General features: G+C 35.8%; 1 protein-coding gene across 1 annotated transcript; it reads right to left on the minus strand.

The window, feature by feature from the left end:
- Positions 1 to 12,711: 12,711 nt before the first annotated feature.
- Positions 12,712 to 17,194, minus strand: LOC122060886 (nucleoside diphosphate kinase 3-like). The gene is given in 6 exon segments (XM_042623994.1): positions 12,712 to 13,114; positions 13,568 to 13,680; positions 13,762 to 13,823; positions 13,826 to 13,928; positions 16,243 to 16,293; positions 16,424 to 17,194. Coding segments are annotated over 6 exon segments (549 nt in total). The 5' UTR covers positions 16,520 to 17,194; the 3' UTR covers positions 12,712 to 12,990.
- Positions 17,195 to 17,514: the final 320 nt, after the last annotated feature.

Here is a 17,514-nt window from a genome sequence, read left to right on the forward strand (position 1 = left end):
CAACAAAAAACAGTAGAAAACAAAGTCTTGATCAGAGACTTTAGATTAAGGATGTGAATTTGTAACCTAAATTGTTTATCGAAATCGAATCGATTCGTTTACATCGAAATTGTAAAACCGTTTATTAAATGACACGGTTATGGTTTCAAGTTTCAGGCCGATTAGCTAAATGGATTGGGTCAGTTTTAACTACAAAACCCATTGATTTCAAACCGAATTGAAACCATTTAAATCGAACCGTTTAAGCCATTTAAACCGATCCAATTAATCCATATAACAATTAAATAAAGTAAGGGCAGTAATCCGTATAAAATTAAATTAAGAGTCCATCCTGCTTTGGTATGATTTATTGCAATTCAGTTCAAGTTTAGGCTTTAGCTCATGAACTTGTAATCCATATATGTTACTATGTTATTATGTTATCACAAATGGGGTGTTTTAGCTGAACTACTTGTCATTTTAATATTTTATGCTGTAGAATGCTGAATTTGGATGTTGTATGATATTAGTTCTATATGTTTGAGAATTGCCATATATGCAAAGAAATAACACTAGATTATCAAATTAAGACATATCATCATCAATATAGAATCTCTTATTTGTGGTTGTCAATTATTTTTGGATAAGCTTATGATCTTCAGTTTAGAGATGGTTGGACAAACTGATTGTGAACCGTTTTACAAACCATATGGAATAAATCGAAACCGTTTAAAACCATGAAACCGACACCATTTAGAAACTGTGAAAACCGAAACCGTTTACTAAACGGCTACAGTTTCAGAAAGTGGAACCGTTTAGTAAATGGTGCGGTTATAGTTTTAGTCAAATAAATGTAAATCGAATCGATCTACACCATTTAAACCGAAACCGAGCCAATTAGTACCCTTACTTTAGATGTTATGACTTCTTTTAATAAGTGCATGACGTATAATCACGCACACAATTATCGGATGAATAATATATGTAATCTTGTATAAAATCTTTTGTCTTATAATTTTAGTGAGAGAAAAGCTTTCGCACAACATTGGAGTGAGAAATCACACCAATGAGAAACTAGGAGATGGATTCGTTTAGTAGGGGTTTAATAGGGGTCATGGATATAAATATAGGTATTAGAATCTATATCGGACGTATCGATCATATCAAATAGTTTTTCCCTCAATGTCAATAAAAAAAGCCGTCTTTCAAACAAGCTTACCCTTACTACTAGATCGGGTAGGTATCGATACTAGGCACGGTGAATACTGATATAAAGCGGCCAATACATACACCCTATTAGGTAGCAATATTTGAAACCATGGTTACAGATCCACATTTTGTGGAGAAAAAAGTCAGTGTGGACCTTGCGGCTCATTATGTGACACGATGTGGGATGAAATCTAGGCACAATCAAAAAAGGGATTTTATTTTAATAATGATATTTAAAAAAAAAAAATTGGGGAAGGGACTCGAATAATGATATTTTTGTAGTGTAATTCAACATCACTAAAGTGTTAAAAGTAATACTTAAAAAAAAATGGAAAAAGAAGCTTGAAAGTCAGTGTCACCGGACTCACCCCTGCACTCAGACACTTAGGAGGTGAAATGATTTTCCACCCCTCATGAAAGGTGGGAAATCTCCTCCGTACTGATACTTTTGCACATTTCCATTAGCCCCCGTGTGAAGTAGGACCACATTTCCTTTCAAGAAACCCTCTTGTTTAAAAAGATTTGATTATTTTTAATTTTTCTTAAAAACTAATCATTAAAAATACAAGAAAAAAAATCCAAATATACATGGTGAGTGATTTTTTTTTTTTCATGAGAGCATGTCTCAAATTTAATGTGTGATATACTTTCATTGATTATTAAATATTTGAAAAATCTCATTGGTTATAGTACAATCCCGTGGTTGTGACTCGTGCCACTTCTAGGTCTTAGTCTACATCCACAAAATACTAGGAGCCCATTTGGTATCGTTTCTACTCCAGAAACACCGTTTTTAAACGATTTAAGGTTGTTTGGTGAATCTGTTTTTAGGACAGTTTTAGAACAGAAAAATGACAGTTCTGCCATTTGATAATGCTTGTTTCAGAATTTTTTTTTTTTTTAGTCAATAATTACAGAAATAATATTAAAATACTATTGGAAATTACAATCCTTTGGGACAATAAAGTATTACATACAAAAAAAAAAATGTTTCAAAAGGACAAATAAAGTACATAATTAACAATGCCTCGTGGAGCATGTGGTTTTTCTTTTGGGCTGTTCTCTCTATATGTGTTGGTGAGGGTGTGAGGTTGTTTTATTCCCTCCCCCACCCCCACTCTTTTTTGTTTCTTAGCTATATTCTTGGAGGCTTCTTTGATTCTTGGGTATTGGCCTTGAGAGTGATTGACCTCTTCTCTTAATATGTAGTTTTCTTTTCTCTCTCTTTGCAATAAATGGATCTACCTATCAAGAAAAAATAAAATAAAATCATTCAACTAAGAGTAAGAACACTCATAGTTCTCTAACAAAGAAGTTATATGAATCAATAAGAAGCAAGATAAAACAATTAAATAAGTTATATGATCATATGATAGGTGAGATTATATTATATTTTAGGTTCTCATTTTTATTTTTAATGCTAGTCAAATGGAACACAATGTGATGACTCAATTTAAATGGTAAGCTCAAGTCATATGCAATCAGATGGAACATAGTAAAGAAATAGTATTCAAATAGAAGATTGCAGATCATCCCATCAACAGTTTCTATTTTCAACTTCGAACTGATTGCTTCTTCCCTGCTCTTTTCTTCTTTTCTCTCCTAATTTCTACTGCAGGATATGGATATGGTCCTACATCCCCCACTAGCTGTATTGTAAATGGTGAATCTTGTGTTCAGGAAGGATGTCTTATATGTTGTGTGGTCTGCATGGTGTTGTTAAAATTCGTTTAATATATGACTCTTTTCAACTGAGACCTTGGGAACCATTTTTGTTGTTGCAGAAATCATCTTTATTTGTTTGAGCTTTTATTTTGGAGCATTAGGGGATATTATGGGTAGAGGCAGAGGTAAGGGGAAGAAGTTGACTGTTGTTACTAGTCATGAGGATCCTGGTAGTGGTGGGGAGGAATCACTTCCTATATACAAGAGCAGTGGAAGGCCACAAAAACCACTAAAGGATGAGATAGATTCCGTCAGTGGCAAAGAATGGAAAGAAGAGGAAGAGGCATTCACAGGCAAAAGAGAGTATAGATTCCGTCAAAGAGGAGGATGGCACCCGGACCAGATCAAGTACTGATATCTTGGTCAAGTCCAATGGTTTTAGACAGAATGGGAATGGGCGAAAGAGACAAACAGAGACAGATTATATGCATGCCCATAAACAAGACTTGAAAAAATAATAGTTCAGAGATTGAGAACCAGAGAATGCGTACCTGTTTGAGCGAAAACGAGCAGAGATCTAGGTTGAAAATTTGCAGAGATCTGAGAATACGTGATCGACGAGCGGAGATGAGCAGCAGAGTTCTCCCTCGAGAAAAACGATATAAGAACCTTCTAGTTTTGTAAAAAATCTAAAAAATGTTAGGGTTTGTGCGAAATAGAGAAGAGCAAAGAAGAAGAAGAAGAATGAAGGTGAATAACAAAGAAGAAGAAGAAAGTGATCGTACCTACTGTGTCGAGGATTCAAGGTCGATTGTGCTTCTTCTTCTCCAGCTCTGTGTGCGCAAAGGTGATGGGAGAGGTGAAAGAGGGCGAGTGTTTTATCAGGAACAAAAATTGTAAAATAGTTCCGTTTTTTACAACTTTGGAATGAAACTACACGGACCTGTCTTTCGTCCTTCAAATTGTTTTTTTTTTGGGTAAATTTTTCATGTAAAAGGAAAATTGTTAAGCGAAATCAAAATAAATGAAATTTTACTTTGAAATTTTATTTTACCTAAAAATAACAGGAGCCATATGAAGAAGGATTGAGTTTTTCAGTGCACATAGTGAATCAGAATCTATTCACCACGGGCCTTGAGATATGCATGGCGGGGTTATCGGGAGGGTATTTTTTTAAGGTACTAAAGCCCTTTAGGGGCTTGTGAACCCTAGTGTAGTGGATGAACCATCCTCCATGGGTTAAGGAAAACTTTTACCTATGAAAAACCATCAACTGCAAATCAAAACAAAATAAACATAGCAATAGTGTAGGCAATGGATAGATTTAATATTAGGATTTCAAGACATTTTAAAAAAAATCACTAGGCAAATATAAGCTCTCCATTTTTGGGATTCTTTTAAATCTAAATTATTTGTTCTTGTTCAGAATTGGGAGAGCAAACAGTTTTGCCTAGATTATTAGTACAATTGCAAGTACATGGATATACACGGGATGCATGTTAATAAAAGAAATAGAATTTTATTGAACCATATTCTAAAATACCTAATCTAGATCATGTCCTTTCTATCCAACTCCTAGAATAAATACATAGTATATCCACGTGATAGAATAGATGTCTTAGAATGCTTGAAAAAATAGCAGACCCTTCCAACAATAACAGTTCGCACTAAAAAATATATTTAAAAAAAAAAGTTAAAAAAAAAACCTACTAAGTAGAAATGTGTCTCTACCAATAACCCTAATTTAATAAATAAATAAATGATATCCAATACTATCCAAACACTACAAAATATAGGTAATGAATGCCCTTTTTCAAATACAAGAGCATGGCATGTGCAATCATAAGCAAGTCATCTTCACTATTTGTTGCATTACACCAGAGGAAAATGGAAATTTATTTCTCAAAATTGCTTTGTTGTGTTATCCCAAAAAGTAATAGGGATCCATTTCCCAAACTTGCTAATTTTTACAGCACACCTAATGAAGAAAGAAGCTCTTAAAAAGAGTGAATGGATAGTTTCACCACTTGGAGGGAGGAATTCCTAAAGTAAGTTCTCATATTGGACATTGAGGGACTCTATAGGTCATTTCTTTGAGGTTATGAAACCCTTATTATTTTGTCTATTTTATTTTTGTTGTTTCCTAATCATTAATTTTTTTAAAAAAAATTGTACAATTTTGGTAATTATTCACTGTAAAAAAGTGCTTTTAAAAAAAAAATTACTATGTTATTCTTAAGATCTATTTTCATTATTTAGAGTGAGAAACTGTGGATCACCCATTGAATAATCGAATTATGGACTCTTCTTATGGGGAGTATTTGGTTGCAAATTTTCTGGCTCTTACATTATCTCCGTTCTAAATTCTAACTCTAATAAGAAAGCTAGTCGTAGAATATATTTTAAAAGGAAATTGAAGGAGAAAAATAGTAAGAATAATAAGAAAATGAAGAAGAAAAATTATGCTCCTAACGTTCCTCAGTGTACATTGAATCCTAAGGCTGATAATTCATCTATCACTTCTTCAAGGAGTTTTTTTAGTTTATGAATAGCAATCCCACTCGGTGTGGAATCAGTTTAGAGTCAGATGAGATAAAATCGTTCCTTTATATTTCAGACTGGTACCTAGTCTTTTTATAAAGTTTCTCTCAAATGTAAGAACCATAATTGAAGCATACTAAGGAGGTGATCATGTTAACAATCTAGAAAAACCGTCAAATATAAAGCAAAAAGAGGAAAACTTCGTTGGAAGACACTCAAGTCCCTACTTGGCGGCGGAGAAAAAATCACCGTATTAGATTTGCCCCTTATTTAATTTGTTTAGTCGATTGAAAATCTTGTCCTCAGAAGATTGCAGTGAGCTCATTCTTGCTCATTGGGACTATCCAATTTTGATTTTCGAACGATCATTGGGTTTATGTTTTTATTGATGCTATTTTTCTCTTTGTTTTTCTGGGACCTAGTGTCTCTTGATAGCACTTTTATCTTATTTTGTTCTTTTTACCTTCTTTTGGGGATTGATATATTTTTTTATTCACCCAAAAAATAAACAATGGATCACCCACTTGGGTGTTCTTCCAAAATCACATTTGATACCAAATATTCCTACTTCTAGGATGATGTTGGTAATTTTGATTGTTAGATACATACATAAAGGTCTCAAGGTCTACTCTAGACTTTTCATGTGTCAAATTTCAGTCTCCAATTCAATCATTTACCTTCCTTCGTAATGGTTTATTTTCTCCACCTGGCTAACTTGAATTTGAACTGAAAATTGACAAGTGGGGGAAGGACCTTGGACTCAACCTATCAATAAAATTTGGAAACCAATGGAATTGCCACATGCCAGATAAGTGATGCAAGGTGACAATTTGTAAACGTCCTCTCAATAGTGTATCATAAGATATCCATTGTTTAGAAGGTAATTAAGGGAAAATGAAAGATGTATTTTTTTATTTTTACTTAAATAATAAATAAATGAATGAATAAATAAAGAGCATGAGTGGATTCTATGATAGAGGACTTCACACTCCTCCTATTGTCTAGGTTTTGACCCAACACAGGTAGTGAAAATGGAAATGCATTAAATTGAGAATAAAGTAAACATATAAAATTACAAAAAATGCCATTGAATTACATTCCTTTTAAACAATATTCTTGTATATCTATTATACTTTATACATATTCTTAAACCCCTTCTAGTGCTTGTTTCATATTAAAGTCGGACCAATGAATCCTCCATTACATGGACCCATCTTTTGCTCATCAAGTCCGCCACATGATATTCAAAAATAATAATAATAAAAATAAAAATAAAAAATAAAAAATCCATTGAACTATGAATAAAGCTAAAATCACTATGATCGTGATATTATATTTTGGAAGAGGGTTCTCTGAAAGACAAATTGGGTCCTGTGCCAACATGAGAATCAATGGAAGTGCAAAAAGAAGTATCAATAGGAGTTGGATTTCTACCTTTCCCTAAATTTATAATATTCCTTCCATATCCCTAATGCTGGGGGTACAATGTCTTGTACTCCATCGTTTGCATAAGTGGGCTGATTCTGAAGGGCTACTACTGGCCTCAATGATTAGTGAGTCAATAGTTGGGGTTTCAGAACGGCAATCATAAGAAATTTTTTCTAGGACTATACAGATATATTTTGATAAATTTCCTATCGAGGGTTTCGCTATAAATTTGTAATAAGGGTTATTTTTCTATAATCAATTTGAGAAAAGTGTGAAGACAAGCAACTGTAACCTTATTCAATTATTCTCCTTTGATACGCACTTTTATCGAACCATATAAATCCTCCTTTGTATGCATTATGTGATTACTTATTTATAATTTTCATTCTTTTTTGCATAGTTTTAAGTTTTCATTTTTCTACACCTAATCTCCTATGATAGAGATCAGCGAATCCCTTATCCCTTCAAAAAATATTGATGATAGAGAAGTGTAGATTGGCAAACTCCAAACTAAATGAACATGAGGAACATAAGCAACTATAAAGAAGGGATCTTAGCCACATGACATGCTAATTGTCATCTTCTGAATCACACTCTCTCTCATGACCTGGAGACCCTTACGTATGAATTGTGTGTGTTGCCCTCTATCCTGCTCTTATTGATTGACTTGTCATAGAAAGATTTTATTATATCCATCTTATGTGGGAAGAGTTGGGTATGTCTCAAATATCAATGGGACCCAACACATTTCCTGACCTCAACATTGAATTCCATGTTCTTATAGGTCAAAGCACCAAATATGAAATGGTTTCATAGGTCAGCCATATTTACTTAATCAAGACCCATTAAAATTCTTTACCTAAAAATGCAAAAAAGACCCATTTTGATTTTTTTTTTAATAATTTATATATATAATTATTTATTTTCAAGGCACAATACATTTAAAATGTGGGCAATAGTCAGTGCTACAATCAATGCCTAAGAACACAAGTTCAATTGCAAAATCTTAATATTTATATGAGAATTTTTTTTTAATTATTTTTAAAAGATAATAAATAAAGCATTTGACATGAGAGAGCATAAAAAATTCCTCATATTAATTTGATAATGGATTTAATTTTAAATGAATGAGATCATCGCTTTAATCACGTCCGATATTGGCATTTTGTTCCTAATTTATCTTCATTAGAAGAGGATAAGCAATTAAAACAAGATTACATTTATAGGATTAGACCAGGAGTGGTGGCCACTATAAGCATTGAGAACTTATAATTTTCCTTCCAGTGTTATCTTCAACCACCAAACCTTTAAGTGGGGCGGTATCAAGTTATATTATCTCTATATAACACCAATCGATAAATAATAATAATAATAATAATAATAATAATAATATATTGTATCCTTAGTCCTTACTGTGTTGTGGTTGAAGTGAATCGACAATGTTTAGGCTAAGGTTACAAGAATCGGAATTGGATCTGCCAAATCGGCCAGGGGTTGATCCCGATCCCATCTGATCTAGAATGCTCAATCCACACTCCATTTATTGGAGTGCGGCTCTTGCGTCAGGACCTTGGCCAATGAGAGGGCATGTGTATGCATTGATCGGAAGGGGGTGGTGGTCATTTCACACCCTCTGTGTCTAGACACATGGTCTAGTCACGGAAAGACATAACAAATCAACAACACCCCACCCCTCCCCCCCCAAAAAAATAGTAGAAAAATAGAACCTTGTGAGTTTGATTTAATTTGCCTAAGCCTTGACATAGGCAGGCACTAAAAATCACATTGCCCCCAACACCATGCGCTGAAGATACTCACACACAACCTTCCATTGGCCCCACTCATTTGACACAGTGGGGGCGAAATAACTTCTCCACTCCTCACAAAAGGCAAAAATCCCACCCCTGATGATGCTTCCACTAGTGCTCTTATTGGTTCACAATTGATATGGAGCCCACACTACCTTTTAGGAAACCTTTCCAAAAAAAATAAATAAATAAACCAAACGGAATGACACCATGGTTTTAGGTATTGGTATTGGATCGGCCGTATCGGTTACATTGTATCGGTATCAGCTGAGACTTATCCTGATACGTATTGACACTATGGTTTTAGGTAGGGGTGTCAATTCTAAGCCCACATCGGTAGGCCCGACCGAGCCCGACATGTTTATAGAGCGACCTAAATCAGCCCGTTTAATAAACGTGTCGGGCAACATGTTTATTAAACGGTCATTCACGGTGTAGGTAGCTAACCCGTCGGTGCCCGACCAAACCGACATGTTTATATGCCCGACTTGAATCAACTCATTGTAGCCCGACCCCTTTAATGCTACATAAAATTCCTATATTACTACTACTAGTAAGAAACTAATTAAGCTTTCTTACCTTTTGCTTTATAGTAGGATTTGATTTAATTAAGCTTTATTTTGTATGTTGTAATGGTGATAATCTCTTCTTTTTTAACAAAAACCATAATCTTAACCCACTCAAGAATAGAATTTTAGGGTAGACACATTTAAAGCCCTTTTAGAGCCTGTTTGGACTTAAATAGGTCCGTAGCCAGGTTAAAGCCCGATTAAAGCCCGACACCGACCGACCCCAATTATAAACCGTAACATGTCCTCCAAAGCTAGGCCCATTTATTTAAACGGACGTTCACAGTGCAAGGCTTTCAAGTGATCAAGCCCGATTAGGCTTGATCGAGACTGGCCCAGCCCGACCGGTTGACACCCCCAGTTTTAGGTATCGGTATTGGATTGGCCATATTGACCATATTGTATTGGTATCAGCTAAGACCGATCCAGATACCTGGCCTATCCAAGATGGATATCAGAGAGGTAAAATAGTAAAAAAATAATAATTTTTATGAAAAATAAGAGTAATATTGATCTATCTAAACCGATACAGCCGATGTTGGATCGATATCGATATCGACATCGACAAACACCAATATTGATACCGACGCGGTAACGAAATCCTAAATCCTTGATTGACACCCTTCATCCAAAATGGAAATGGCGTGCAAGCTTCTGCCATGGTGTTCTTGGACTTTTGCAGTCAATGCTCAGTGAATGGATGGCGAGAGGAACTTGGGCCCCACTAATGGCCCTACATCCCAGCTTCTACGGAGGCCAGCTGCTAAACAAAGTCTACGTAAATCTGTTAATTGTTGCCTTAGTGGGGTCACCAATTGTGTCATTCCAAGACGTGAGGAATGGGGATGAGATGCTGTCCACCACCCATCAACTCTTTCTAGACTTCTTTCTTTCAAGTTTCTAAGAATTCTCCTGGTCGTCAATTTACGCTCTCAAGTGTTGTGTTTTGAGTGTAGACAGCCCTAATTTCAAGCCCTTTGTATTCTACTTACGTATGCAACTGAAACAAGCAACTCGGCAGTGGTGAAGGAACGTTCCCACAACAACCAGTGCCTAGTTCATATTGCCAACATTCTAAACGATCCCAGCATAAAAGATTTAAGTCCAGAGTTTTAGACTAAGAAAAATCAATAATGAAATTGTGAGCACCTTCGTTAGATACTAGTTTTTACGGGTAAGTTATACTCGAATCCCTATTATTTAATTTATCGAACTATTTGTGATCAAATCAAAATTTACAAATAATTCAATTAGAATCAGAATCAAATGAAAAATTCGGAAAAAAAAAAATCACAACTTTAAAGAATTTTTTTTTGTAAGTCGCCATTTTGGTTTGACTAAATCTTCTAGCCATTATTCTCTCTCTCTCTCTCTCTCTCTAGTCTTTAAGGTGAACCATGCATGGTGAGTGACATAGGTCTAATTGAGTTTATCCTCAGTCCCCCCCCCTCCCCAGTCTTTCTCTTTAATTCAATTATTTGAGTAATAAGAAATAAGTTTAGAAAGAAAAAAGCTAAATATATATTATTTTTCTTTAAAATTTTAATTTTTATATCATTTGTATGTTATATGTATATATAAACAATTGATAGATAATATGAAACAAGTACTACAAATATTAAAAATAAAATTTGATCCTTTTTTTTTTGGGTAAACTAATGATTCCTGAATTTGAATCTGAACCAGAACTTTACTTCCCCCCCCTCCCCTTTTTTACCGATATTTTGATTAAATCATTGAATTAACGGAATAAATTATTCTGAATAATTCTCCATTCAAATAATTCCCAAATCCGATTTAAATAACTATAGTCTGACATGATAACTCATCTACCTCCAAATATAGAGAAACTCCATCGAAGAAGATGTCGGTTCTCACATCCATCCAGAAAGATCTCAATCTCCACTTGTGCTTCTGCATGGTTGTGAATAACTAAGAGTCGACCAGATTTACAGCTTGAACCCTAGGAATAACTCAATTATTAGTTGGTTTTTTAAATCGAGAATCAGCTGAAATCGGAAATTAGATCCACTCGATTCCGCCCCTATTCAAATTCCTCAAATCATTCCAATCCTATTCCAATTACTCAGACCAGGATAGGTCCCACAACAAATAGATAACAACCCCTCTAGCAAGTCCCATGCCCCACAATCCCTGGTCTCACTAGTCCTCTTCAGTGACTGATAGGTATCAAGAGGCTCGTGTATCACACGACCACACATTGTGGATTAGAGATTTCAGTTCCGAAGTGTTCGAATGGACTGGACCCAAACTCGACCCTACTTGATTGCTACAGTCCACAGCGGAACACATCTCCACACGCGAAGGTGATCACCACTTATATGGTTATTCCATGGTCAAGTCGCAATCGATGTGAGAATAAATTTCATGGCACAACATTTTCAAACCTTTCTTTCAAAGCCAAACCCAGAACGAGAGATTTAGATCTGAACCCAAATGTACAGTTTGTGGATATGTTGACACGCTCCTTTTGAGAAAACAGTGGACATCCTAATCCAAAAATGGAAGATCTTAATAAGATGAGCATTTCAGATTATGAAATATGGCATAAACATGAAGTACCAGAGATTTTTGTTCAAAGAAACTTGAAAATACAGGAGCGGTTTTCTGCACAGCCACCATAAGATCTATGAACTACCCACCTATTTGTCCCACATGGCATGTCAAATGCAGGGTTTTACTGCATGGTATCAGCATTTGTATTGGTCACCACCAGTATCAATACCAATATGGATAAATCGGATAGAACCATTTTGCCTCTCAAAATACTGATATAGGGATTTTCTTGAACCATCCTGCCCTTGCCTGTTCCGGTACCATCGATACAGTATTGGTCAGGTACTTAGGTACCGATATCAGCCACAGCCAAGATTAATACAGCCGATCCGATCCAACTACCTAAAGCCGTAGTGAAAAATCCACCACCTCAGGTGAACCATGCAAACCCAAGAACCCAGCTCAAATGCCAAGTTTCAACCCAAATAAAATAGACGAAGTAGCTAAATATAACATTGAAATTCAAGTCCACCAGAGTTGGCAAGGGACCTTTGCCTCAAGAAGCGTGTGGTTTTGAGTTCGACTCCTTTATGGGCCCGCTGGATAGCCGTAGCTCGCCTATATATATATATATATATATATATGGGAATAACTAAGGTGGGAATCCAAAATTATGACTGAATCTGAGTGTGAGACCTGGTAACTGTCCCACGCAGATCAATAACTAAGGTGCTACAACATTTTTCCGGGCAGGAATTCTGGTTCCTATTGCCTGAACCTCTGCTAATTGTTTGTGCCCCCAAAAATATATAAACATCTCTTCTCCACATCAGCATCAAATAATGGTTAGTCTCATACAAATTTGAGATCATCATGCCAGAATAAAGCATTGGGAAGTGGTTGAAATACTAAACTCCATTTGAAAATAAAGGGAAATGCCCCATAAATAATAAGCACATATGGTTGAAAAAGAAACACTAATTTGACATCAAGTCTATCCAAAGAATTCTCCATCTATTCAATTCTCAAATTGAATAAATAATTATACTGAATTATTGCCAAATTTCCAGTTTCAGATTTCTCAGAAAAGGAGAGCCGCAGAGTCACTCACCTCTACAAAACCATTTTTATTCTGATACTCAAGAACAAATTGCACTCTCTAACCCATCTGATCCTAAGGAACAGCTGCCAGAGGGTGAAATACTATATTCCACCAAGAAGTCAGTAGTAACAGCAGGGGAGGGGGGAAGAAACAAGACCAAGGTTATCAATGATCAGTTGACTCCATAGACCCACTTCTCTGCATTGCTAGTGTAACAAACCAACTCCTCTGGCTTGAACCAAAAATTGATTTCATCCTTGGCAGTTTCAAGTCCATCACTCCCATGGATGATATTTCTGCAAAGTAAAAAAATTAGATTCTTCTGTTCATACATATGTTAGAGAAAATCTCTCCAACAGCAGCCGGACAGAATCCGAAGCATTATGGGCAATGAAAGCCACATGCTATACCCATAAAGCATGTTTTATCTAGCATTCTAACATATTTGCTATGAAGCAGATTGACAATGGTTGCAGAAGATGAAAGAAGGATTTGGCAGAAAAGGAAATGAGAAAACTTTGATACAATTTCCATAATGAAGCTTGATAGGTTGTAATGCAGGTATAGATCAGGAAGGAAGTCCAGAATGTAATTTGCAATATTTGAGAGCAATGATAAATCTGACAATATTCCTATACAATTACAATGTATTTAAATGGCAGTAAAAAGAGAAGACATTTGAAATATTTACGGTTTAACATGTGAAAAGTTAGTTAAGGAAATCAAATTATTCTAGTTCAGCGAAATACCTTCCAACAACAACTGCAAGATCACCTCTGATGGTCCCTGGCTTAGATTTTTGTGGATCTGTAGCTCCAATAAGTTTACGACCATATTTTATGACACCCTCTCCTTCCCAAACCTGCAAGAGATTAGAAGATGGAGTTTTGCTTTGCTCGCAAACTAATGTAGAACAAGGAGAAGAGAGTTTCTATCTTCTGACCATGGCAAGGACAGGACCAGAGCTGAGGAAGTCACACAGACCATTAAAGAAAGGTCTTTCCTAAGGTCATGGTAATGCTTCTGCGCAAAGTCCTTGGAAGGGATCACTAACTTAATAGCCACAAGCTTATACCCTTTAAGCTCAAAGCGTGATATAATTTCGGCAATCTGGAGAAAAACAAAAGAAAGTGACTCTGTCAAAAAAAGAGAAAAAATGTATCCAAACATTCTCAATGAATTTTCTGCAAAAAATAAATAAATAAATGGGGACACATTTTCTATCCAGAAGCACGACCCTACGCCCAGACACATGGGGTGTGAAATGACCACTGTGCCCCTCCTGGTCAATGCCTGAGTGTGCCCTCATTGGCCGGGGTGCTGGCGCAGGGGCCATGCTCCCAGACAGAAAACATTTCTCCTAAACAAATACAATGAGGTCTCGATCCCCATTCCCCAACACAGAAAGTATATTTTATCCAACCACTTTATAGTTGAGTAACCCCCAGATCTCCTAAATAAATACAATGAGGTATGGATCCCCATTCTCCAACACAAAAAGCATATTGTATACAACCACTTTATAGTACCCCCATATCTCTTCCGAGTTCCGACTGTTACGTCTACAACATCTTGCTGATTGGGAATTTCCAAAATCGGTTCGTAATTATTTGCCTAGGTAAACAAGAACAAGGCATACATAAAATGTTCGAAAGAACTATGATAAGAAAATAACAGGGCACATGTAATTAAATGGATGCATCTTGCTTTAACCAAAATGGTGAACTGAGAAATTGTAACCTTCTTTTGATTGCCCCTTGTCTTATTCCCAAAAGTTCTTTAAATCAAGGTTAAAAAAAGGTTTTTAAAATAATTTAAAAGTGACTTACCATTATGTCATTCTCAAGAGCTGTCATTGTCTCACACGTGTTTCAAGTACACTATTTAAAATGATAGGATTTTACGTGTTATACTAAGAGGGCACACAAAAGTAACATTACAACATTTTTCCCATACCAAATATGGTTCCACAATATTGTCCACATATATAGGAAAAGCAAACGCTGCTCGGCAGCAAACCCCCTACACCCTTGGATGTCTGTGACGGTCTCATTGACCACGCAGCCTAGCAACAAACCCTTTCCCTATATTATATATATATGGAATTTTCATATTGACAACCTTTAAGGTGTCAAATAATTTGTAACCTTATTTTTTGTCCCCTTGGTATAGCACACTTTTTTTTTCAATGAAGTTAAAATCCGATTATTTCATGCGCACTCGAAACATGTGTAAAACAATGACAACTCTTGAGAATGATGACATAATGGTAAGTATACTTTCAAATTATTTTGAAAACCTTGTTTTACCCTTAACTTAAACAACTTTTGAGAATAAGACAATGGACAATCAAAAGAAGGTTACATGTTCTAGATACACCTAAAGGTGTCAGTCCATATATATATATATATATGGCAAGAAAATGGTAACCAGTCATGTGGCTACTACGCCAGCGCCTGGGCCAATGGTGGAGTGGACATGGGTATCCACCAAAGAGCACACAGGAGGGTAAGGGGTCATTTCACAGAAACCTGTGAAAGGGCGTAGGGAACAGGACAGGTTATGGTTCTTTTTCCCATACATACATACATATATACATATATATATATATAAAGAAATCTGTCTGGGATCGTGGTCTACGCCAGCGCTCCCATGTGTCTCTCTCTCCCCTCCCCTATGAAAACACACATGAAACTCTTGTTTTTTGGAGGAGAGAGATAGACACAAGAAGAGCTGGCATAGGCCGTGTTCCTAGACAGAAATTACTTCCTATATATATATATATATATATATCAGTAACTAACCATGACACATTGTGAGCGAGATAAATATAACGGACCCCCATAAATATCTGTAGCCCAAACAAAACAAAAACAAAAAAATGACTTTGTATACCTGGCATATACATCAAGACAGAATAATATTTCTCATTGCTCCTGTTACAGCATTTTAGGTGTTAAAGCTAATAAATCACCAAAATACGCATAGGGATACCAATAGAATGTGACTTAGGTGGATTTTTGTCATTAATAAGCTACAAACACCCAAAATTAAAAGGGATAAGAGGTAGGCACTTTTAAGAGAATTTCCAACACAAACACAATTTTTTTGGTACTTTTGAGCCTTGACAGATCCTAGCTGCTAAAATCTTTTTTGGAAGCGGCTAAGAGATAGGTTTTCATGATATACATATATATATATATATATATATTAAGCAGATTAAAAAATTTTGGATATCTGAATCTTTAACAGGTCTAGATATTTCATGTTTGTATATCCAATACGAATTTGATCCTTTCATATCATAGATATTGTCCCAGAGGTTATGCAGGATCTACACCACATCATGAGCCACATCAAGTTTAGAACAATGGGTCAATGATAAGCAGATAAGGCCCGTACAATAAAATAATGTGTACCATACCAGTCCCCGCTGCACTCCATCAGGTTTAATTGCAATAAAAGTGTGTTCCATCTGAATTAAAAGAAAGGGAACAAAGAAAAATAACAAGAGCAATATTACCAATAGAAAGAAAAAGAACAAATTACAAAATAATTCTTTATAATTCTAACAGAAAGGGGCAGGAAAAAAAAAAATGAAGTACCTCAGCAGCATGTGCCTCCTGTTCCTGGAGCATATAAACTAGGAGAAGAAACAAAAGGTGGAAATCAGAACCCGCATTGAAATGAACGCATATCATGTATCCCGATAATTATTTCTAAAAAGGGGGAGGCGGAAATAATTCATCAGGACAGTTCACCATTTTTTAGCCACATGGACAGTTGGTTTTGGCCAACTGACCACTGGATGAATTGAACAACTTAAAGATTCCACACGTCAAGTTTCAAACTCAAATTCAATCAAACATCCACCCATGTATGTCCATCTATCCTAGTATTTTCAAACATCCACGAAATGCCATGCACACTTTTGTAGTCCTTAGATATCCAAAGCATTGCATTGCCACTTGATGAACTCTGTTTTGGAAACTGGACTCGTAGGTAGGGGACCTTGGAGTCCATTTGTCTACAAAATTTGGACTCCATTTTATCTGCCACATGGTGGATATATGGACCATCCTAGATAACTTTTCCCATGAAATTTTTTAACCAAAACAGAAGAAATTTCCACATGACATCATGTAAGTAAACTCCCATGGAGATACAGCTGCTAATCTGCTATAGAGGAATGATCTAATGGGTCTTGCCCCGAATGGATATCCAGCATGTACAAATTAAAAACTACAAATTTGCCAACAAGTGCATAGTTGTCACGGCGCCTAATGAGCACAATAATGTGTGAAATCTTAGCGATATAAGTGTACATTTTGCCCCACTTTAGATAGTACTATTTTTGTTTCTCTTGTTTTTTTTTAGTTTCCAAGTCTACAAGAGAAAGTGCTTAAAGTGAATCAAGAACCGGTCCAAGCTTGAACTAACTTGTCCAAAGGTGGGACCCACTCATTTGTACCACATCCTCTCTCCTACAAAATCCTAAAGATTATTCTCTCTCCTTTCCACCTCACAAGATATTGAAGATGCTATGCAGAGATTCATTTCTGATTTAATCAAGATTGCAAGATATTGGTTAATATTGCAGGGAAGGAATAGAATTTGTTAATTTTGGAAACAGATTCTCTCTTTCCTCACACAATATCTCAGAGAATGAAGATTTTTACCAAGATTTAATTTTTTT

Source organism: Macadamia integrifolia, chromosome 14, assembly GCF_013358625.1.
Source record: "Macadamia integrifolia cultivar HAES 741 chromosome 14, SCU_Mint_v3, whole genome shotgun sequence".
NCBI classification, from domain to species: domain Eukaryota; kingdom Viridiplantae; phylum Streptophyta; class Magnoliopsida; order Proteales; family Proteaceae; genus Macadamia; species Macadamia integrifolia.